Raw genomic sequence first — 24,774 nt, 5'->3', positions numbered from 1 at the left:
ACAGATACCAATAATTATTGGACAGTGTCCTTGCTTACAGCATTCTCAAAGATCTTAGAGAAAGTAATGTACTCGATTGGTTAGCCATCTCAGCAGTAATGGGGTACTTAGTAAATCACAGTTCGAATTTCAAAAATGCTGTTCCACTGAGACACAATATACAATTTCACTGTCCACATAAGAGTGTCCTTAAATAGTAAAATGTCACCAATAGGAATTTTCTGTGACTTGTCCAAAGCATTTGATTGTGTGAACCACGACATTATGTTAAAGAAATTACAATTCTATGGTATAAGTGGAATAGCATATGAGTGGTTTAAGTCATATCTACAGAACAGGAAGCAAAAAGTGTCCTTATATGGCTCAAGTGACTTGTAAGTTTGCCACTTAATCTAACTGGGATGAAATTACATTAGGTGTTCCACAGGGTTCAATCATGGGTCCCCTTCTGTTCTTCGTATATGTGAATGACCTCCCTTCCTATCTGAAACAGGAAGCTGAACTGACACTGTTTACTGATGATACAAGCATCATTATTAATCCAAAAAAAGAAAGTCAAATTGAAAATGATACAAGTAAGGTCTTTGGAAAAGTCATTAATTGGTTTTCTGCAAATGGGCTTGCTCTAAACTTTGAAAAAACACAGTACATCCAATTTTCTACTGCAGAAAGGACGGTTCCTTCAATAAATACAACACATCATCAGAAGTCATTAGACAGGGTAGAGCATACTAAGTTTTTGGGTGTACACATAGATGAGAATCTGAATTGGAAGATTCATATTTTGGATCTTCTAAAGTGACAAGGTTCAGCAACTTTTGCAATCAGAATAATTCCCAATTTTAATGATATAGAGATTAGTAAGCTAACGTACTTTGCATACTTTCACTCTCTGATGTCGTACAGAATAATATTTTGGGGTAATTCAACATTTAGACAAAAAGTATTCAGTGCTCAAAAGAAAGTAGTTAGAATAATGGGTGGGGTTCATAGCTGCACATCTTGTAGGCACCTTTTTAAAAGACTGGGAATTCTTACAACAGCCTCACAATATGTCTACTCACTAATGAAATTTGTTCTCAACAACATGGACCAGTTTAAAAACCACAGTGACATTCATGATTATAATACCAGAAAAAAGAAAGGCTTACACTATCCTTTACTCAACCTATCTTTGGCACAGAAAGGGGTAAAATATGCTGCATTAAAAATTTTTGTCAAATTACCAGATGAAATAAGATGTCTGAGAGACAGCAGTAATAGCTTCAAAAATAAATTGAAGTCGTATCTCCTTGACAACTCCTTCTATGCCATAGATGAATTCTTGAATAGGAATAAATAAATCTATAAATATAGTATATGCATTTTGTGCCATTTAAGAAAATGGGGTAAATAATAGAAAAAAATAGAAAAAAATCAGCAGAAGTTGAGGCCTGGTGGGTAATGGGATAATTTAAAGTTGCCTCCCCTCGTACCTCCTGCCATTCATCAACATCTTTGCCTCTGTACTTCCGCCTCGACTGACATCTCTGCCCAATCTTTTTGAATTTACATGTGTCTGCCTGTGTCTGTATATGTGTGATGGAAATGTGTGTGTGTGTGTGTGTGTACTGTGTGTACTGTCTGTAATGATCCCATTGTCGATGGAATGTTAAACACTAATCTATCTTATTTCCTATTCATCAGTTACATGGAATCATTGTCATTTATCTATTCATCATCATTGTAAGCCAATTTGAGCACATGGTGATGTGGCCTCTTGGGAGTCAGTGTGCAACGTAGTGTCCCTGCAGTTCTTTCATTTCTGCTGATTTATCTTTTACTGGTAACATAATATTTGTTTGAATAAACTGAGACATTTCTAAACACTTACAACTGTCACTGCTATCATTTTCAGGAATGAAAATTATTTATTGATGTAACTGGTGTAGGAGGAGGATACATTGATGCTCCAGTAGTGAACATTTTTAACTCCTGAAGATGATAGCACTGACAGCTGTTGAAACTGTGGATTCTAATTCAGTTCATGTGCATTCAGAACTGAGATGATTTTATTTAGTCATGTTGCTGTGAAAGACTCTTAACACACAAAATATTAACTTCAGCAGTAACTCTTTATCTGGAAAGGACAAGAAAGAGGAAGTTCAAGAGTAGTGAGCAGAGAAAAGATCATGTTATGTCTTGTTTAATGTCAGATAAAGAAATGCAAGATGGGGGAGGAGGGAGGGGAGAGAGAGAGAGAGAGAGAGAGAGAGAGAGAGAGAGAGAGAGAGAGAGAGAGAGATAATAGCCTATGATTGGTCTTGTGTGTGAAGACATTTTCAGCACCAGATTAATATTGTGTAAGTGGTTTCTTTTATTTTTCTTTTTTTCCAGCATGGATCATGAATTTAGAAATGTGTTTTCATCAGTATCACATGCACATGCATCATGATCAAAATAATTGTAATTTGAATAGTTCATTATTTATTACTTAATTTGGTGTTTCAGCTTTACTGTGTATCTTTAATTCGTAGCAAAATTACAGGAATGTAAGTTTGTCATAGTGGATGGTGTTGAATGCACCAAATAAGAAACTTTATAAGGCTTCCTTTTTAAGTGAACCAGCCTCGTTGAAAATGGCATAGTTGGACTGGATATAAGCCTGACTTTCAGTATTAATAAGGGATCATGAAGATATATACGTGCACTCATAGCCAATGATCTGATTTTTTATTATTATTATTATTATTATTATTATTATTATATTATTATTATTATTATTATTATTTTAAGATATCAGTTGTCTCGAGATTTACGTCTATGGAAGCTGGTTTGGAATGTATGGTATGTTATGGTTGAAAATGTGTAGCAGGCAAGTATATGCCTTTTGGGCAGTTTTGTACCAAGCCTGTAATGAAGCAGAATTCAGTAATACATTTTCCTTATGTAAGCTGAGGGCATTTTGTCATTGTAATAAACATTTCATGTTTCCAGAATGAGATTTTCACTCTGCAGCGGAGTGTGCGCTGATATGAAACTTCCTGGCAGATTAAAACTGTGTGCCCGACCGAGACTCGAACTCGGGACCCTTGCCTTTCGCGGGCAAGTGCTCTACCAACTGAGCTACCGAAGCACGACTCACGCCCGGTACTCACAGCTTTACTTCTGCCAGTAGTTTCATGTTGTGAAACAAAAAGCTGAACAGAATTAAGAGAGAGCTTAAAATGCTAGAGAGTTTGTAAGACTGCTGCAGTGGAGCTACTCAAAAGGTGCCAGTGCTATAAAATTTTCAAAGGGTTTTGGCACCCATTTATAATCAAACCCACAACTGTAGTGTACCCTTTAATTGCCATGGGTTTTGGTATGATCCTATAATTTTCTGATAAATTTGGAGTCTGTTCTCCATAAAGTAATGCAAGTAATTACACCTCTCATTACATCTTTGTAGGAACTGGCTAGGTAGTTTCACTGCAGAAAGAAATTTTGATAAAAGCAAAATTTTGTAATGGTACCATAGCCAAATTTCAATAATCTCTACTGCACATTGTCTGTCAATATATACATGAAACATGCAGATGCTGTTTTCATTTAAGAACATGTCCTAAAATTGATAACTGCGTGTGACTCTCGACAAATCAAACGTTATCAGTGGAAAGACAAATATATATTCTACCGGACAATGTGAACCGTCGGTGACACGTGTGCTGTTCTTTTCGGGACATCTGGATGGGGACCTCTAAGTACTGTACTGCCCTTCTTCGTATCCGTGTGCATCACTCGTATGTATTGACCTACAGAAAATTTTTTAAAGTAACAATGAGTCAGGAGTCTCGAATTTTTTTGTCAGACATTTCAGACAAGAAAATTGTGAACATTGCATTTACATAAATATTCATTTCTCGTTCATAGATACACGTGGAACAACATTCAAAATTATTATTTCAATGACACTTTATCTTGGCTCCATATCAGTTACGTTGATGTGAATATGAAAATTAATTACGTTTTGATAATTGATATTGAGATATTGTAACCTTCTAGTTATATTTTAAATATCTTGCAGAACACAATTTTCAAGTCTATTCAATTCAGATGCAATCCTGTTAGGCAGTACCACCATTGAAGACAAAACTAATTGCCTTTCCTTTTTGTGTTTCAGCTCGAATGTTTGACTATTTTGACTCTGGAATCATGGAGGGTCTACAGCATCGGCTTCTGAATGTAACTGAGAAGATAGCTCATGGAAATGTTGAAACGGCTCCAGCAAATGCTGTTTTCCTTCAGAGCAAGGTTTGTGTGTTGTTTTGAATTCATTGTTTTATCATATTCTGATGGAAATTTTTCATTCTTTTTATAAATGTCTGTCTTACCAGTATATGTTTTTGGGCCCTTCCTTAAGTCCCATCTGCAGTAACAATTCACTACATAAGTGAAGTGTTGACCAGTCAACAACATATAAACCACATACAAATCATAGATACACATGGAACAACATTCAAAATTATTATTTCAATGACGCTTTATCTTGGCTCCATATCAGTAAAATGAGGTGGTACTGAATAGAAATGGGGAGAAGAGAAATTTGTGGCACAACTTGACTAGAAGAAGGGATTGATTGGTAGGACATATTCTGAGGCATCAAGGGATCACCAGTTTAGTATTGGAGGGCAGCTTGGAGGGTAACAATCGTAGAGGGAGACCAAGAGATGAATAAACTAAACAAATACAGAAGAATGCAGGTTGCAGTAAGTAGTGGGAGATGAAGAAGCTTGCACAGGATAGCCTGGAGAGCTGCATCAAACCAGTCTCTGGACTGAAGACCACAACAACAACAATAAAAACATAAATCATTGATAGGCTTTTTAAACAAGGGCACTTCCAGAAAGCTTAGCAAGTATTTCTGTGTTCATGTGCCTGTTGATTGCTCAACACAACTATAGAGGGCACTTTTATCTTTACTCCATCCGTAATTTGTATTCTACTGAGAACTTTTCAAAATCTTCTCTGAACATGTTCAATTTGAGACTATAAATTCTTTCTGCAGAGTTCTATGCAAACCAAAGCAGGTATAAAATAGTCCACAACTTTCTTCTGAGACTAACAGATATCTGTAGTATATTTTCAACATTGATTGTTTACTGATCTGAAACGAAAATAACATACATCATTTAAACAAAACAGGAAAATCCCAGATGTCTCATTATGCTTTAAGCTACTGTAGAGTCTTGATACTTAGTCTTGGAATTAAAAGTTTCCAATAAATCTGAGCCTAATTAAAATAAACAAATCCCAATGTACCGTGTATCAGTCCTCTGTCTTACTCCCTCTTCGCAGGCACTGACAAAGATCAGGCATTTCTGGCTGCCGTCCACATACAGTTGTCCTGGAAATCTCCTTGAATGGTGTTATCCTCAGCAGTCCAGACTGTGTCACTGAGCATTTTGCTCTGCTCGCATTCTGCCTTCTCAAACACTGTCTGGAATTACTCCCTTCATCTTTCATTCTTCACCACTTGGGGCCTTATAAAATCCTGCATTAGTGAGAGGGAATTGCCAGCACCCTTGGTCTCCGCCCTGACATGGCTCGTCTACCGGACCGGGTGCACACCCAAATGCTTCAACACTCTGTGGCTAGCCAGCTTCGTTTACTTGCCCTTTTTAACCACCCCAGTGCCAAGAACACATTGTTACCCCAATTTTGAAAATGTATAAACCACCTGTTAAGATGGACAGCTATTATCTGATCACTTTAACCAGTGTCCTTTGCACATTACTTGAATGTATGGCGAGTCGAAGACTGTAAAGGATCCTTTAATTCCGAGACATTTCAGCTTCGACCTGGGGTGGTTTTTGCTGAGACTGCTCTACTGGCCATAATTTTGTTCACCCAGAGTCCACTATCTGAACAGCTTTCTGCAGCTGCAGGAGAATTGAGTTTCACAAGGTTCTGTTCTGAATGTCTCTTTCTTTTTAGTGGCTATCAATGGTCTGGTGGTGGCTGTGGGGCTTATGCTGTTGCCTTCATAGTAAGCCAGATAATTTTTGCACTTTTTGTTCTTCTGCGATGGGCATTGCTGAGCACAGACTGCAGCAAGCTATATGCTGAGCACCATCTTGGGCTCTCACTTGTGGCTTCCATTTTTCGGCTGCCAAGACCTATATTATGCATTACTGTTGGTGTCATACGGTCCATCCCCATCTGGCTCTTTACCGTAATGGCCAGTTTGAGTGGTTGATACTCATTGTTTTTTGGGACTGGTCATCGTTGCCTGGTTGACATGGCTTCCAAATCTTTGCCAGCTAAAGCAGACATGTTGGTCGTGGTTCAAAGCTCTTTGATGTCTTGGCAACACCAGCTGTGGCATGGACTGCTCTACTCTGCTACAGCTCTACAAAGCATTGGTCCAGCCGTGTCCCAGATTACGGGAGACTCGCATATGACTCGGCATCACTTTTGACATTGAAGGTGCTGGACCCGATACACCATTGTGAGGCACTTTCAGCAACTGGCAGCTTTTGGACTAGCCCCACGATCAGCAGCCTCCTAGTGGAGGAAGGGGATCCACAGTTACAGGTTCTGCACCAAAAGTAGATTGCTGGCTCTTGTTTAACGTTCACAGAGAGGGGAGAAAGCTGCTGAAAATTATCTTCTCCTTCTCATACACTCCACCACGTAATTAAGAAGTGAGATTCAATTCACCTCATTATATTATCTTCAAATTACAACTCAATACATGATAAATGAGGACAGTTACAGACTCATATACTTCCGCTCTGTACTGTGTACATAACAGATCTTATATTCAATTTGATAATTAACAGTTGCAATACATTCATTGTCTTTGACATTTTCCATTCATAGACTTCTTGGAACACTCTTCTCCACACCACCCGCTCCATGGAACTGCTATCTCTACCTAAGCAGGTAGGGCTGTCTGACCGCTACTGACTTCCGTGCAGTTACTGGATCATTAGCTCTGGTGTCAGCACATGCAATTTAAATCACCTCCCAACAGTGGGTTGCTCACCACGTATCGACTACCCAGTTGTGAAAATCTCTTTTCTGACATGCTAAGGACATGATATTCTTATTCAAGGAGTGGGATGTATCACTACAGTACAATCTAGTACTGTGTTATTAAAACTACCATGTGTTTTGTGATGATGCTGTTTAAGATAAAAACAAATGTGCATCTGCTGGAGAGCACCATTGTATGTGCTATTACACAGTAAACACAATCCTATTAAAATAAAGTTAAATATAGAAAAAGAATGTTAGCAAGTTCTACAACTGAGAATAATAAAATGTATTGAGTGTGTATACAAAGATAATACAATAATTTAATAAGCAGGCCTCTAAATGGATAATGGAAGGTGCTTCTTAGTAAATTATGTAGTAATTTAACAAATAGAATAAAAGGTACAAAACAGGAATGTTGTACTGCCGGAAGATTCAATCCATTTCAGCGAATTACAAAATAATTTAATAATAAAATGCAGAATATGGAAGGACAGAGAGGAAATGTTAGGCTACTACTGAGTTCGTTGCAGCCACAAGAACTCTCTTCTTTCCAGCATGTTTTTGATCCCAGTCACCAATGTACTGTGGACGAGACGCAGAAGAGGTAGTGTTGAAGAAGTCTCATTGTCTTCCCAAAAAGGTAGTAAGCATCAGATTTACTCTTGTTTCTGCATATCATTAGATCACAGTTTAAAACACATCAAAGTATCAGATTGCTCAGCAAAAATGTTTTTGGGAGCAACAACATGCTGAAAGGAAGCAACTTCTAGTGGCTGCAGTGAATGCGTTGCTGGTGTGATATTCCCTCTCTGCCTTTCCATATTCTGCAATTTATTTGTTAAATTATTTCATAGTTTACTGATGTGCAATGATCTTTCTGATGTATTTTATTTTTAAAATTACTTCATGGAGCACCTTCTGTTATCAGTTAGGAAACTTCATTAGAATGATGGTTTATCTTCTCATATACTCTCCCCCCATATTTTATTATTTTCAGTTGTTGAACCCTTTTACTACCATCAGTCAACCAGCCAACATTCTTTTTCCAGTGCATATTCTTTAACTTCATTTAATTACTATGAATTATATTATGTAATTGTGCCTACAGTGATGCCCTCTAGCAGAGGCACATTCGTTCTTCTTAGTGGCATCATGACACACACAGTAGTTTAAGTGACAGAGTACTGGTTGTACAACATACGATGTGTTCTGCTCTTTGATGATATTTTATAATAAGAGCTATCTCACTTTCTTCAGGGAAAACTTTCGGTGAACAATTTTTTTCAATTATTTTATATCTGAAGATCAATGCTAGCAGAATCGAATCCAATCATGTCATATCATTTTATATCCTTGCAGTCTAGACAAATTTTATATTAAAAATTAAGATCACTTTTCCACATTCTTGACCATGTCAGGCCCTAGAAAACTTGTAAATTTTGATATAAGTATCCTTATACTTATACCTAAAAACAAAGATGATGTGACTTACCAAATGAAAGTGCTGGCAGGTCGACAGACACACAAACGAACACAAACATACACACAAAATTCAAGCTTTCGCAACAAACTGTTGCCTCATCAGGAAAGAGGGAAGGAGAGGGAAAGACGAAAGGATGTGGGTTTTAAGGGAGAGGGTAAGGAGTCATTCCAGTCCCGGGAGCGGAAAGACTTACCTTAGGGGGAAAAAAGGACGGGTATACACTTGCACACACACACATATCCATCCACACATATACAGACACAAGCAGACGGTAAGTCTTTCCGCTCCCGGGACTGGAATGACTCCTTACCCTCTCCCTTAAAACCCACATCCTTTCGTCTTTCCCTCTCCTTCCCTCTTTCCTGATGAGGCAACAGTTTGTTGCGAAAGCTTGAATTTTGTGTGTATGTTTGTGTTCGTTTGTGTGTCTGTCGACCTGCCAGCACTTTCATTTGGTAAGTCACATCATCTTTGTTTTTAATGATATGAATATAATAGAGGGAAACATTCCACGTGGGAAAAATATATTTAAAAAGAAAGATGATGAGACTTACCCAACAAAAGCGCCGGCAGGTCGATAGACACACAAATAAACACAAACATACACACAAAACTCAAGCTTTCGCAACAAACTGTTGCCTCATCAGGAAAGAGGGAAGGAGAGGGAAAGACGAAAGGATATGGGTTTTAAGGGAGAGGGTAAGGAGTCATTCCAATCCCGGGAGCGGTAAGTCTTTCCGCTCCCGGGATTGGAATGACTCCTTACCCTCTCCCTTAAAACCCATATCCTTTCGTCTTTCCCTCTCCTTCCCTCTTTCCTGATGAGGCAACAGTTTGTTGCGAAAGCTTGAGTTTTGTGTGTATGTTTGTGTTTATTTGTGTGTCTATCGACCTGCCGGCGCTTTTGTTGGGTAAGTCTCATCATCTTTCTTTTTAAATACATCTTTGTTTTTAGGTATATTTTTCCTTCGTGGAATGTTTCCTTCTATTATATCCTTATACTTATATATACATGATGTTTTTTTTAACCTTGCAGCAACTAAACAACATCAAAATTACACATTGTATGAAAAAAAATGCTCCTGATGAAAAGTTATTTGCAAAGGGGACATTTCTGTACAAAAACTGGCCAACCCCCAACCCCTCTACCATAGGGGGTCAACTTTTTTATTTTCATATGGGAACCTCATATTTTTATTGCAGATTCTGCTTTGATGCCAAAACTTGCCCCCCCCCCCCCCCCCCCCTTCGTGGTAGATGGCACTGTAATCGACAAAATGAAGTTTTTCCAGTTTTTGCCATTAAAAAATGACGTTTTTGACTGTACATTACATTTGTGATATAAATGAAAACATTTCGCTTCTAAACAGTTATAGTTTTTTAAAAAAAAGTTTTAGTTTTGCAACTCTGATTGTACAGTAAAACTTTTATGGTTAGACATTTAAACCTTTTTAGGGTGGAGCTTTTCCACATCCAAATCAACGTGATGACCATCTCGAGAGTTCTACTGTGACTTCCATGTTTGTTAGTTACTAATCGAGGACTTCACAGGCTGGAGAGCTGTGATGTTATCGATACATTTGGAGATTACCCACTAAAAAATGTCTGTGAGTCGGGACAGGTTGCTGCCTGCAGCAGATCTTGCAAGGGTAGGTTATGTTTGTAGTGGGTATCGCACATCCACATCAGAGCCAAAGTTCATTATAGTGAGAGCAATTCAGTGTGAGCCTTCTGCTGCACCATGTCAGTGGTGACCTTATGCTGCATCAGGCTGAGGTCGAACGCCGGCAGCTCGGTGTTGTGTGGCACTTCCCATTTACTGCAAGGCACAGTTGCGCTGAAGATGTTCCTCGAGGGGGGGCTGCCTGCTCGACGAACTGCACCACTGATTTGTTGGAGAGCTGCAGGCTGTTCTCTCTCTTTGGCAGTGAATGCTGCCTTATTTTCTTGTGCTTCGGTGTCGGTCACCCCCACAGCTTTCGGCATTACTGCTGTTGCCATTGGGGCGATGGATGTCTTCGTGGTGCCCCTCTCCTGCAGTGCAGCTGGGGCGGGCATCCTGACAGTTTTCTGGGTATTGGCAACACACTTCTACGTGGGTGCAGGAGTGTTCGCTGGGGTTTGTACCCGTGCTGCTGATCGTTGCACTCGAGCGAAGACTACTTGCAGTTGCCTCAAAGCTGCCTCCTTCTCCACAGCCAGGGTAGCTGCTCTCTGCTGCCACGATGGCTAAAAGAGCCACTGCAGCACAGAGGTTGCCGCCTGTTCTTGGGGCTTGAAGCTGCATCCTGACCACCTGCCTGTGGGCAATCATCCCAACTGTTGGCAGAAGTAGATGCCTCTGTGCGGTCCCTCTGCTGTCTCAGGCTGGTCTAAGCCCATCGTCGTCTTCTCCTCTACTGTGCTGGTGCAACCGCGGCCACCGTGCCACCTTCGAGCCGACTTCAGCTCGAAAAAGTCGGGCAGCCACGCCAGCTGGTGAAGTGCGGCCCACCACACGGAGCACAGATTGGCAGAACTTCTCTGCCGCAGTCACGACTGCAGCTGCCGTGCTCACCTGAGCATTTAACGCACTGTTCTGCATTGTGGCAGTACTTCACTACGTGGCTTTCACCCTGGCACTTGAAGCACTGGGGCTGAGGGTCTGTGCTGGACAGGAGAGCTGCTTCTATCACAGGTCTGCCCAGCAATTTCCACAGTGAGAAGTCATCTCTAGTGCTGTAGGTCATTTACCACTGTGATGCCAAACAGTGATAGTCTTCAGTTGTTGGTTCAGTTATGCAGCTGTACAGCCACATTCCTGAAACCTGTGAGCAACAGCCCTTCTCAGACTTTTGTCTCATTACAACACTAAGGCACCCCCCTCAGGAGTGCCTCCTTCTTCTTCACACTAGATGCAACAGTTATCTTTTCTCGTGCCGGTTGCGCATCGGCAATGTGGGCAGTCACAGTGATCGTGATCATCGTGTGGTCAGCCACGTTCACTGCCTGCACGCAGATTGTAGTGTCTGAATTCACAGACTTGTAGACCACCTTGTGCTTTCTGCAGCTCATCATAAAGTCGAACAGTGCTGTCCCCGCACCTCTGCACTTTACGTACAAAGGGGAACAGGCTGCAACTCCTCTTCTGATTCTTCTCGGCCTAGTCGACAGCTGGCATGGCTGCCCGGCTTTTTCGAGCTGAAGCCGGCCTGAAGGTGGCACGGTGGCCGTGGTTGCACCGGAACATTGGAGGAGAAGACGACGATGGGCTAAGACCAGCCCGAGGCAGCAGAGGGACAGCATGAAGGCAGCTCCTTCCGCCAACAGTGGGGATGATTGCCCAAAGGCAGGCGGTAAGGATGCAGCACCGAGCCCCAAGAAGAGGCGACAACCTTTGTGCTGTCCTAGAGGAAGTGGCAGTGTCTCTTTTAGCCATCACGGCTGCAGAGAGCAGAGCACAGCCGAGCCCCTTCGTGGCAGCATATTTCTTCTGAGCAGCTTTCTTCCCCGTGCTGTGGCTCGGCGAACATGACAGTTTGCTTTCGTTGTCAAAACAATGTCTTGCTTTTAAAGTAATATAATTTTCTGTTCAATGTATGTTTGATTTTGGTGAAACCCAACATCAGTGGTGCTTGATTTCAGTGAGTCAAACTGGAATGTACAGTGACTGATTTGGTAACATTCTTCTATCCAAATACTGTGCCTCTTCCTCTAGTTGCTAGCAGCTGCCAGTGCAATACAATCTACAATTGTTGTATAGAAAATGCCACAGATACACACATACAGAGTGAAATCTCGCACACTGGCCTACTGCGTGGGTCTGCAATAAAAATGGTAGTTCTCATTTGAAAATAAAAAGTTGTAACACAAACAGAAATCTCCTTCGAAAATATTTATCTTCCATCTGTATCATTTTGTTCGTACAATGAGTATCTTCGGTGTTGTTTATTTCTTCCAGTTCAATTGTATATTGAACCACGAAACATGGTGAAGGGGGAGGAGTTGTACAATAGTCTTACGTGGTAATTCTCACTATATATTTGGCACTTAATATTTTGGACAGTGTATAGCACTTGCCACCCAGTGAACTTTAATAATTTGTCAAGGCTTTGTGAAGTGATGTCACTGACCAAAATCCTGCAGAAGTGGCAACAATTTAATACAGTATAAAAATTTCAATGTGTCAGGTTTTGGGCAATTATCCATCAAAGTGCTCTTTATTTAATAAATGCTAGTATATTTATTTTTATTCTATTCTGTTTTATTTATTTATTTTGCAATTTGCAATAAGCTTGCAGATGTGATCAGTTTGAAAATAAAATGGCAGCTTTGACTTACTTGTGCCAACTTGTTGATAGGTGCTGGCGCGGCGGGTGGAGCTCGACGGCAAGACGAAGGTGCTGCTCAGGTGGTTCCCAGAGCACATGTGAGTGGTAACAGCAGTGGCGGGTGATACACTTGCGCATCTCTGTCATTTGTATACTTTGTCAACTTACTGATCACTTATTTGTTTTGTCTTTCAACTTGAGGCAGGCACCGGTGTCGTGGGATACGGCTGTCCGGGTTGTGTTTCAAAAGCAGCCTCCTGTCCGATTCCTTATTCCTATACACACTTTGAGAGTTTTTATTGTCTGTCATCTGATCTGGTAAGGTCATATCTTTATATATGCGAAAACACGTACCCGAGTTTGGCATCATTTTTGCTTATTTTAATATTTGTCTTTTCCTTTGTGACTACAATGAAACCTCTGTGGTTACTTTTAGTACATTTTTCGTGTATCAGCTCAGATGTCGAACTGATGAAATACGTAGAGTGGTGGCAGTACTGAAGTAATCAATAAATATTAGTTGACTTTTGTCCTGTGAATTTTTGCTTCATGTGGCTGTAGACCTTTCTGTTGGTAAAACTAAGCCTTCAACCAACAATTGTAGATAGGTCTAGAAAATTTATAAATTTCCATTAGCAACTGAAAACATAACACAATTATTTAAGGTGTGAGCCTACATTTTGCTCTCTTAAATCTTCTGTGGAAGGATTTGACAATCTGTCTCATGGAAATTCACTGTTACTGGCTGTAAGTTGAAAGCTATTATACTGAGCTTCCTCATCACAATTCTTTGTGAAAGTACTTCAGTGTTATAGCATGTACACTAAGATGAGATGTTTGTGGTGCAGAAACTGACAGAGGTTTCATTGTGCACTGTACGTCTCAGGAGTAAACATGTATGGGACATGAAAGGAGGAAGAATAGCATGCGGGCAGTAATGTGTTCAGTTTAAGATCCTTTTCAGCGTTGCTACATATTTATATCACTATAGACAAATTTATCAGTTACTGATCCTTGTGAAACCTGGTTCGTTTTGGCACAAATTCCTATTTCCTTCCTTCCTTCCTTTCCTGTGCTGCAGGGTTGCTTGTGTGAATGGGGAAATGCTTGTGCTTGCCATCTGTATGCTGTTTTCTGTGGTGTAGAATTACTTTGGAGACTTTGGTATCCTCTTCTCAAGTTAAGAAATTTGTTGAATGTAGCTGATACTTTCTTTCATCATAAATTATAATACACTGAGGTGACAAAAGTCATGGAATAGTGATAAGCACATATAAAGATGGTGATAGTAGTGCATACACAAAGTATAAGAGGGCAGTGCATTGGCAAAGCTGTCATTTGTACTTTGATGATTCATGCAAAATGAAATGATTATGGCCACACCATGGGAATTGAAACTTTGAACATGGAATGGTAGTTGGAGCTAGATTCATGGGACATTCCATTTCAGAAATCATTAGAGAATTCAGTACTAACTTTCAGGCATTACCTTTACCACCGACAGCCTTCACTTAAAATGAGCAAGAGCAGCGGCGTTTGTGTAGCGTTGTCAATGCTAGCAGACAAGCAACATTGTGTGAAATAACTGCAGAAAAAAGGGTGGAATGTAAGAGTGCATAAAAATATGGTGTTAATGGGCTGTGACAGCAGACAACCTAACCAATGCGAGTTCCTTCGCTAATGGCATGACATTGCTTGCAGTGCCTCTCCTGGGCTTGTGATCATTTCAGTTGGACCCTAGATTATTGGAGAACCATGGCCTGGCCAGATGAGTCCCAATTTCATTTGGTGAGACCTCCTGGTAGGGCTAAAGTGTGGCACAGACCCCATGAAGCCATGCACCCAAGCTGTCAAAAAGGCACTGTGTAAGTTGGTGGCGGTTCTATAATGGTGTGGACTGTGGTTACAAGGAATGGACTGGGTCCTCTGGTTCAACTAAAATGATCATTGCCTGGAAACAGTTAAGTTCAGCTACTCGGAGACCATTTGTAGCCATTCATGGACTTCATGTACCCAAAAAATGATGTCGTGTCACAGAGCCATGGTTGTTGGCAATTGGTTTGAAAAAATTCTGAATAGTTTTTATTTGGCCACGCAGATTGCCACCCAGATAGCCCAATGTGAATCCCATCAAACATTTATGGAACATAATCCAGAGGTCAGTTTGTGGACAACATCTTGCACAGGCAACAGTTTCTCAGTTATGGCTGGCTGTAGAGGCAGCATGCTCTATATTTCTGCAGTGGATTTCCAATAACTTGTTGAGTTGATGCCACATGAAGTTGCTGCACTATGCCGGGCAAAAGGAGATCCAACATAATATTAGATGGTATCCCGTGACTTTTGTCACGTCATTGTTTGTTGAGTTTAATTATACTGAAAATAGTTATATAGTATACCTGAATTCATAAACATGGTTTTACATGTAGCTCAGATCTGTTCCATTATTTTGACTGTAGACTTGGTCTACTTGTGTGTCTATAGAGTCAGGAAAATTTTCTTGTTTGTGTAGTACATTGTAAGTGGTGATGCAGTAGCATTTGAGTGTCTAAGAATTATGATGGTACACTTAGAGAGATCATGTGAGTGTGTAAGCAGCACTGTATTTTGATTTTAATGGCTTCTATTCTCTCCATATCTCTCACCTTCTGCTGCACTTGAGATCTGCATTTTTGTGCAGATAGTTTCTTGTACATTTTTTATTAGTTTGACACATTATTTAAAGTAACACAACACTTACAAACATTGTACTTTCTGTAGAAAATTTCAGATGTTACAAATCTCTGTAATTAACTGTGTGTTTGCATTTTTCATTGTGTGAAACTATAATTGCAACAGAGCTAAAATAAGGGAATTACAAACAAAAAAAAAAAAAAAAAAAAAAAATGCAAACCACAAAAAGCTGTATTTAGCTTATGATAGGACCAAATGTAGTGACTGATTTAAATACCCAGTGATAACATTTCAGAAACTGGGAAATAACGGAAATTTCTCAGCAGCTTCATACTTTTTGAGCTGCGGAAGAGAAGGGGTGCACAATTCCTCATAAACCCTCTAATCATTTCTTCAATACTTTTCGATCTGTGGTCATTGAAGTTCAGTAATGCTAGCAAATTATTGAGAAATGTAGAATTCAAGATTTCAGTGACAGATTTGCTAAGTCCAGGCTGAATATCATATTCATTAGTATGAGCTGCTGCCACAGATTAAGTGCTGCATAGCAGCACACTTTAATAGAGGGGGTATGGACCCAGAGCCAAGAGACACAGCACTGGGAGAAGATTGTGTATACTGTCCTGTTTAAAACTGAGGATGATAAACATCAGTACATAAGCAGATGTTAGAGCACATTATGTAATTTTTATTTTCCTGCTGTAGGTATCTGCTTTATAATAGGACATCCTGGACTTGGTGAGTAAGTTAACTGGAAATAAGGTGATTTCCCATTTTTTCATCTTTGTTGTATTGGAAATTTCCTGTCTGTTGTATTGTGGCACCCCTGCTGCACAGCAGATGTCCCATACATAAACCACTGATTTTCAAGTCACCAGTTATTGTACTTGTAAGGGCCTCTTTCTATTTTGGTCATATCTGATTGTTTTGTAATATGTTGGTGTGTACATTTTCAGCATTCCGGATGAGTGGGTGCCAGAAGCAGATGCGCGGCCTTCGAGAACTGTTCCGATTCCTGGGTTGCCGAGTACTTCACTGGAGTCGCTGCATACGGTCCTCTTCTCTAAACCTAATTCTTCACGGAAGAACCGTCGCAAACAGACGAGGACGACGTGATGACCGCTTGTCACATTGTTAGACCGATTGTAATTTGCTGTGCCTGTCATGGAAGCAGAAGTGAAATGTTGGACTGTTAGTGTAATTAAGAAACTGATTAACTATGGAGACACTTGCTTGCTGATTTCCTTCTACCTCATACTGCTATTTTTTCCTCATCATCTTTCTTATTATGTACATGTTATGCTTACTTTGTCTCTCTAACGGTTGCCTGTTGCTTATGTTACGGGTATCTCTTTTTAGAAAAAATAGTTCTCAAATGGTTTATTTGTTAATTAATTTGACAAACCACAAATTTAGTGAAATTTTTGAAAGAGAGTAATGTCTTCATTCGGGTTGTGTGAAGATTAGGAGGAAATCGACAGGCATAAAAAGGAGCTGCTTCGGCTAGCGTCGAATGGTAGTCTTATGATCTCTTGCACCGAATCGTATATATTGTAAAAAAGAAGGGGGTGGAGGAAAATCTCAAATGCCCTACAAATCCAAAGTAAACTAATATTTGAAACTAAAAGGGAGTCAGTGTGTGTAATGAAAAGATGAGGAAAGCACTGTGTGAATGGGGCCATCAGTAATAATAGGATTTTGTTGCTGAACAGTAGCTTTCTCTCTTTTTTTTTATGCCGAAGCACAAACTCGTTATGTTTGCTACACAATAAATATTGCTGTACTAGTATCTTTCATTGAAATTGCCTTTAGAATTCAGTATAAAGCAGTACTGCACTCCATCAGTATTACATTGTGATATAACATTGATGGTTGAGTTGTAGCATCAGTTTGCAGCATTTATCTGTTCTCTCACCCCCTCCGCCTCTGTCCCTTAAAAGACATTGTACAGTAGAAAAAAAAGGTTACGCTATTTATGCAGAACCATTTCAGACAATTTGTTCCTGTTTAGTAGTGTTAATGATTACAGATGGACTGCATTTTCAGACGTATAGGTTAATGTCATGTATATAGTTGGAAATGGGTTGAGAATAAGTAGTAGTTAGTAAAAACAGTAGAGGGATCTCTGTTTTGAATGTGAATAAACCATTGATAAATTAGTTATCTTTTTGAGAGTGGAGATTTCTCCACACTACACCTCCTCCCCTTTGGAAAAGAAGGAAAGCAGGAATCAACCAGCTGAACAGTAGCACTGCCAAATGTGATTGCATTGTATATATAGACATAAATGAATCTTTATGTAATTAATTTTAGTTGTATTATTTTGCTCGTACCTTTTAATTTCCTGTATGGTTATTCAGATTGTGTGTTCAGAAATCCGGTCATTCAAACTGACGAGACGCCAAAATAATTTCGAGTGACCGTGAATGCTGGATAATTCTGTAGTAAATTAGCTGGAAAATGTACATAAGTGTTTATATGAAGTTATGACTGAAACAGAATATTTGGACTCCACCTGTCTAACAACTGTTCTGTGTAGTATAGTTTTCGGGAATTAATATTCTGTTTCTTTATTTAAATTTTAAATGAAACTTTGTATAGATGGCTGAGTAGTTTTTGTAATAACAAACAATTTTATAATGTGTGCAAATGCAAGTACATGTGCATTTAACAGTTAACTTATAATTGTGAAACTGAAGGACCTCGGACGTTACAAGTAACACAGAAATACTTTCAATCAACGTATCACTGCCAAAAAGCTGCCAGACACTGCTAATGATTTGTCATTATTTAGCTGTGTTTTGTTTTTAATAAAATAGTGTCTTAATAAAGGTAAATTTCTTCCACGAAGTGTGATCACTGCCACTATTGGTGAGGAGTTTGTGTTGTGTGCTCCGTGCAGTATGATATACTTTACAGCACTGTTTGTTTAAGTGTTGTCACATACAATACAGCGAGAATTTTCCACTGTGTTTGTATTCTGTGCCATATCTGTCATTTGTTTTGTCTGATTACTGAAAATGTGGCCTCAATTGACTTGTGTTTATGTTCAGCAATAAAAATAAAATTGTTCAAGTTTGTCATACAATTGTATTTTTCAGTAACTTAATACTTCTGTAAATCTATTGTTAGTATCAGTTTGTAATTCTCTTAAATTAATGTGCTTTGTTTTGTTTTTCATAAAAAAAGAGGATGTGTGTCCTGTTTGATATTCATATATGTCAGCTAAGTATTCAAAACAAAAAATTGTGTTGTTAAAATATTTACCAACTCCATATTTGCTTTTAATCACAACTGGAAATATGGTTGTATATGCTTGGTGACAAAACACACATGAAACGCCTGCCTGTTGTTCCAAATGTTGCAATAATTTTTCTATAGTTGTTTCCATATTTTGGTAGATTGATTTATTAAAGCAGAAAGAATTTTTTAAAGCGTCTACATATATAGATATATATATATAAAAGAGTGTGTGTGTGGGTGTGTGTATGTGGGTGTGTGTGCATACACAAGTGTCAAAAAAAAGTGTGTTCTTATGATCACATTCACCATGAAAACCCAACATAAAGATATCTGTGATAAGTTGGAAGTAAATTTCTTTCTCTGCATGAAAAAATAAAAAGGAGAGACTGTTGGAATGACCGCTGTTAATAAATATACAATTTCATGACTAGGCCTGACAATCTTGTTTATTTCTGATTTAATTTCACATATTCTATTTTTTGTGGTGTGTAAGCAGCATTTTTTAACGCTGAAAACACAGGCTCAATTTATTTTCTTTAAGCACACTTGATCTCTTTAACTCATATCTGTGTAATTTTATGTTTATTTATTTATGTTACAAAATGACTGCATCTGTATTTAAATGTAACATTTTCATGTACATGTTTCTGGTTGTATTACACAACATTGTATAAAACTTTGTTTGAAGACACTTACGGTTGTGTTCAGTCTTCTGGTTTTGTCATTTATACTTCTCAAACATGTAATAAAAAAAAAAATGAGTATATAGAACTTTGGAGGAATTCATTTTGTTGTATTTTAATTTTGTGATAAATATTGAGTACTACTTAAAACTCATAAGTAATGCATTTTCAGTTTTCTGAAGGAAGCTTTTCTAGGCATGACAGGACTACACATACAGAATCGTAATATTCTTTTTTAAATGTTAGTTTGTGCTGTCACACTTTTGAACTAAAAGTGGATTCATCCCTTACTGATAATTATGAATGTCAAAGTCAACTGATAAGAGGTAGTTCCAATCAGTTACAATGAGATAATGCAAAGGTATGAAATAAGTAGCTTCATAAACAGAGCTTGCATTAGCATCAGGTTACAGCTTTTCACAGTAGTAACAATAGTTACCATTCTGAGATTTAGATTTCTTTTCCTTTTTTTACTGCAGGTCTGGCACTTAGCTATGAATAAAATTGTCATAAAGTTTATTTCATCCTGAAGGTACGTCTCCTCCAGTATCTTATCAAAAAGAGGAAGAATGTAGTAATGAGAACCGTACATTTGAACTGCAAGATCCAGTCACATATAACGTGTCCGGTTGTTATAATTCAATAAAATTTTCTATTTCAGTACAACCACAGAGTACCTTAGTCCAATATGGATGAAATATTTTTGTAATAGTAGATGCACAGAATATCTTGTGCAAGGAATACTCAGGCAACAGTGATTCTTTCCCCCCCCCCCCCCCCCCCCCCCCCCTCCTTTTCTTTTGTTGATAAAGAAACACATAAATGGAGCTATCACAAGGAATTATTATTCAGTGTTACCTTGGAAGAACTGACTGCACACATTTTTTTTCTCTTCCTGCTCAGTTTGCTGCATCCCGAGTTACGTAGTTTCAAATATAGAATTCAGGTGTGATTATGCTCTCCTTCAGCTATTTCCCATGACGACATTTGTCAACATTATTAGAATTGTGTAAGAGAGCAGTTCCTACTATTCCTTTCCCTTTGCTGCTCTGACAGTGCTGTTTACGGTTGTCAACAAATCGGTCACATTTCTGCTGGCCATTGATGTACGAAACAGGAAAAAGGAGGGGGGTGGGGGGTGACAGGACTGGAGGTTAGAAACAAGGAAATAAAAAAAAGTTTGACAAAAAAGGGCCCTAGTAGGTTGCTATAGGTAATGTCACCTGTATCAAAATCTCGATATAGTAAACAGTAGTAAATGTTAATATGTGAAAAAATAATATTGAACCAAACAGGGAAACAGTGGTAAGACACTGGACTCTCATTCTAGAGCATGACTGTTAAAATCCCTTTCTGGCCATCCAAGTGTGATTTCCCTGAATTGCTTAAGGCAGATACCAGGATGTTTCCTTTGAATGGGCTTGGGTAATTTTTCTTCCCAATCCATGCTTGTGCTCCTCTCTAAATGACCTTATCATAGATGGAACATTTAATTTTAATCATCTTTCCTTTCTTCAAAAAAGGAAAATTGTAACATGTCATGAACTTTAGAAGAACAGAATCACTCTTGGTGATACGGAAGAAAAATTATGTAATTTACACAAGATTTTGGCTGTAAAAAAAATGTTCCTCCTTCAAAATAATAATTGTTCATTGATGCTATTTTGCAAAGCCACCATGTGAAATACCTTCTGGTCACAGATTTTGAGATCATCTTTTATCAGTTTACCCTTTTGTTGAGTCAATGAATTGTTTCACCACATGCAAAGAGATTGGGACTGGTGTAACTCATCAACTCACAAGTGTTCAGAAGCATGTCCGAAAGCTTCCCTCAGCAATACAGTCAATCATAACTGCAGCTGTTACCAGTTAAACATGGCATAATTTTGGGCAGCTCTTGCTGTCATTGAATTTACAACTCTAATGCATTTGTGAAGCTTTTCATATGTGATACAGCCAGAACATCTGTGTCGAATTTCTCTGCTGATGTTTCAAGACGTGTACTTTTCAGTCAAACCGATGTGTGTATATATATCAAATGGAAAGTCAAGAAATGCCAGACTTGTGCAGGCTAAACAACTTTAAACAGGTTCAGAAAGACTTTAATTTTGGAATGATGAAATTCTTCCTATCATGTTGTCCATTTGTAGCAATTTGTAATCGGTGCGTATTATTTAATCATACCAGAATGAAGTTTAGGATGTCCATTTCTTACAGTAATGTGCAAGTAAGTGTTAAAAAAAAAATTAGTAAGGCTACTCTCTCTTCCCACTGGGAAATTCAGAAGTATTGGTAACAATGAAAACACTGAAAGTCCATACACGTGATAGTTAAGGACTTGCCTATTGAGTACAAGAATCAATGTGGAGAAATATCATAATCTTGCAGAGAAGTGCAAAAGTGTCTTTCTGTAAGGTCAGAAATGAATGTGTAAAAGGAATATAAACTTTTGCTACCAGTGGACAGCATGGAAAATGCTGTAATGGGTTGGTTAGTGCCAAAGATTTCCTAGGGACACAATTGTGAACAGACCCTTGCATCAGCAGACAGATTCTTCATCACTTTTAATGCTAGTCATAAATGCTGGAATAAAGCTTACAAAGACCAGTTTCAACACTTACAGTTGTAAAAAATAGTGATGAGCACTGTACCACTTTTCATTAGGTCAGAGTGCAAGAGCCAGTCACACAAAATTGTTTATTTAAGGAAAATGAAATAAGTTTAGTTTCTTTTATAACATACAGTGAAACAATTGCTTCAGCAGAAATATTTTGACTTGTAGAAATATCAGTCTTCGTATTATCTTCAAAAACAAATGCTTTGTTTGTGAGACATTCCATTTAAAGGTCTGGTGTTTGAAAAAAACATATACTCTAACTGGATACATAAATTGAGCTCATTTTAGTTAGTACTATTGTTATCATTATTGATTTAGTTGTGAATAAAGGTTTTTATTTGTGTGATGTTTCAGATTTCATGTTAGTGACTGTTTTAAAAAATAATGTAATACCTATGTTGCCTTGTGGGGTGAAACCTGTTTAATTTTTAAACAAGGTGCAAAAAAGATATGGCATTTCATGTTTTGTAGATCTTTTGCTACACACTGTATGAGTTAGATATATTAAACATACAACAGTTGAAGATGATGTTTCATTTATTGAATTTTAGTAAAATTGTTAATTTTACATAATACATGTGCATTTATATTATTGCAAGATAAGAGTGTAATATTCTAAGTTAGAGGTTCTATGACATCATTTCTGCACCGTAGTATGGTAATCAGTTAAGAAACAAAGTATCGGCTGACAAAACTTTATCTATGTTTCATTACATATCATAACTTTGGTACCAGTGAGATGACGTGGCTGATTCAAAAAGTGAAAACATTTCTCGTGTGAGTTTAGAGTGAAGTGGACTGAAGGGATGTAGCTTTGATTTGTTTCTTACATGACTATATTTTTTAAAAATGTGTTACAATCATCAGATTACAAATTAAATGACATAAAGGAGTACATATTTTGGGAACAGAACATATAAATAAATATAACACTTGTAGGAAACAACGGATAAAAAACGAAAGTAGGCCCAAGTATTTACAGAACAAAGGAGATGAGTTAGGCTAGTTAAGCTCATTTCACAATGAGTTGCTTGAGGCAGAACTGGATGGGGCAATCCAGATTGATATAAATGTGTTAGGTTGTTTGGACCTCACCATGATTGCAAAAATTACAGAGATCTGGGTATCCCAACTTTAGGAAATTTCTTTGGATCTTCCTGTCAATGATATATGATGGGGTTTCTAGGGATAGTTTTTCTAATGGTTCCACCTTTTGTGCCGTCTCGTTGTCTCTGTAGGCTTCTACTGAGGGACCAAGGAGAGGATATTGTTTGGTGGCCAGTATGCTCTCCCGTGATTTCCCTAAATCACTCCAGGCAAATGCCGGGATGGTTCATCTGAAAGGGCACGGCTGACTTCCTTCCTAATCCTTCCCTAATCTGATGAGACCGATGACCACGCTGTCTGGTCTCCTTCCCCAAACCAACCAACAACCAACAGTATGCTCTTTCTATAACACACATATTAACTGGGTTCTTTATTCCTAAGAATAAGAAATCTTCTTCACTTAAGATAGTCATTGTCATTGAAGCTCTTTCTAATAATCCACGTAGCCTCACTGCTGGTGATGTACAAAGCCCATTATGTACACTTTCTGGTCGCTATTGTCTGCCAGACTCTGAGCTAGAGGCTGTGACTGCGACTCCAGCTGGGCTGCGACTGATTGTGGACTGGAACTCACTCGGTGCAACACACTCGAACCCAGTCAGTGCGACAGACTGGCCCTCCTGTCCGCAGCAACGATCTAAATACTGGCGACTGAGAGGGTGTTGGTGGCACGTTGCCTGCGAGTCTTTGTTTGGCCTCTGTCGATCTTCTTGCAACCTCTTTGCTGCGGGTGTGGTGGTGCCAGCTTACACCAGCACATTCCTCCCTCCCATGTGCCACACCGTAGTCGTGTAGTGAGACTGCGAACGACAACGGGGAGGGAGGCAGGACCCTGGATGTAGAGACGGGCTGGGAGCTGAGACTGTGGACGACGGTGTACTCCCCACCCTACTGCACCATCTGGATTGTTAAGTAACAGGAACATTCTCTGGAACCGCTGCCGATGTACACATCTGGGCATGATGGTGTGTGCTGGGGTGTTGACAGTAATGGCAATGGTGTGTCCAAGTCTGTGGGGTCAGTGAGCAGGGACGGTGGGGGTGAGGGCGCTTCGTCCGTCCGCTCCTCCTGGGGTGCCCTCGTGGCACCAACGGGCAGCTGTGAAGACCGCGTAGTCCTGTGAAGACGTAAATCTGAGGGACGAAAAGCAGCAGAATCACGTGGTGAGGGACGTGTGTGAATTTGTTTCTGGTGGCGACGTTGCAAACCATCGGGACCTGCAATTAACTGCATATAAAAGCCAATGCGTTCCTGGATCACTCCTCTTTCCCAGCACCCACGGTTGCCATAAACCCTGTAAAGAACAAGATCACGTGGAGCAAAGCAATACTTGCAGACCATTGGTGATGCCGGATGCTGCAGTGGGTGGAGCATCCGATGGCAGCGGCCGTGCAGAAGTTCCGCTGGTGATGGTCCGTCTCGTGGGTGGGAGCGATAGGAGGCGAGAAAAGAGTCGCAGGGTGTGTTCCTGTATGTGGGTGGTACGAAGCTTGGCCATCTGTTGCCTGGAAGTGTGTATGAAGCATTCTGCTGCTCCATTGGACTGTGGGTGAAACAAAGCACTTACGAGATGATGAACGCCATTGTGTTCATAAAACTCTTCAAAGTCACGAGAAGTGAACTGTGGTCTGTTGTCCAAAACAAGTACTTCTGGCA

The 24,774-nt window shown here is 39.3% G+C and overlaps 1 protein-coding gene across 1 annotated transcript in view; it reads left to right on the top strand.

Moving 5' to 3' along the window:
* LOC126176069 (zinc finger protein AEBP2) overlaps positions 1–22,535 on the top strand; it is a 217,928-nt gene extending 195,393 nt beyond the window's left edge. Inside the window, exons 7-9 of the mRNA XM_049923203.1 lie at positions 4,142–4,272; positions 12,826–12,893; positions 16,425–22,535. Coding sequence (XP_049779160.1) covers positions 4,142–4,272; positions 12,826–12,893; positions 16,425–16,584 — 359 coding nt within the window. The 3' untranslated portion in view covers positions 16,585–22,535. The remainder of the gene's footprint in view (positions 1–4,141; positions 4,273–12,825; positions 12,894–16,424) is intronic.
* The last annotated feature ends 2,239 nt before the right edge of the window (positions 22,536–24,774 follow it).

Source organism: Schistocerca cancellata, chromosome 3 (genome assembly GCF_023864275.1).
Source record: "Schistocerca cancellata isolate TAMUIC-IGC-003103 chromosome 3, iqSchCanc2.1, whole genome shotgun sequence".
Taxonomy (NCBI): domain Eukaryota; kingdom Metazoa; phylum Arthropoda; class Insecta; order Orthoptera; family Acrididae; genus Schistocerca; species Schistocerca cancellata.
Note: the sequence above shows the minus strand (reverse complement) of the source record. Positions and strands in the feature narration are given on the sequence as shown.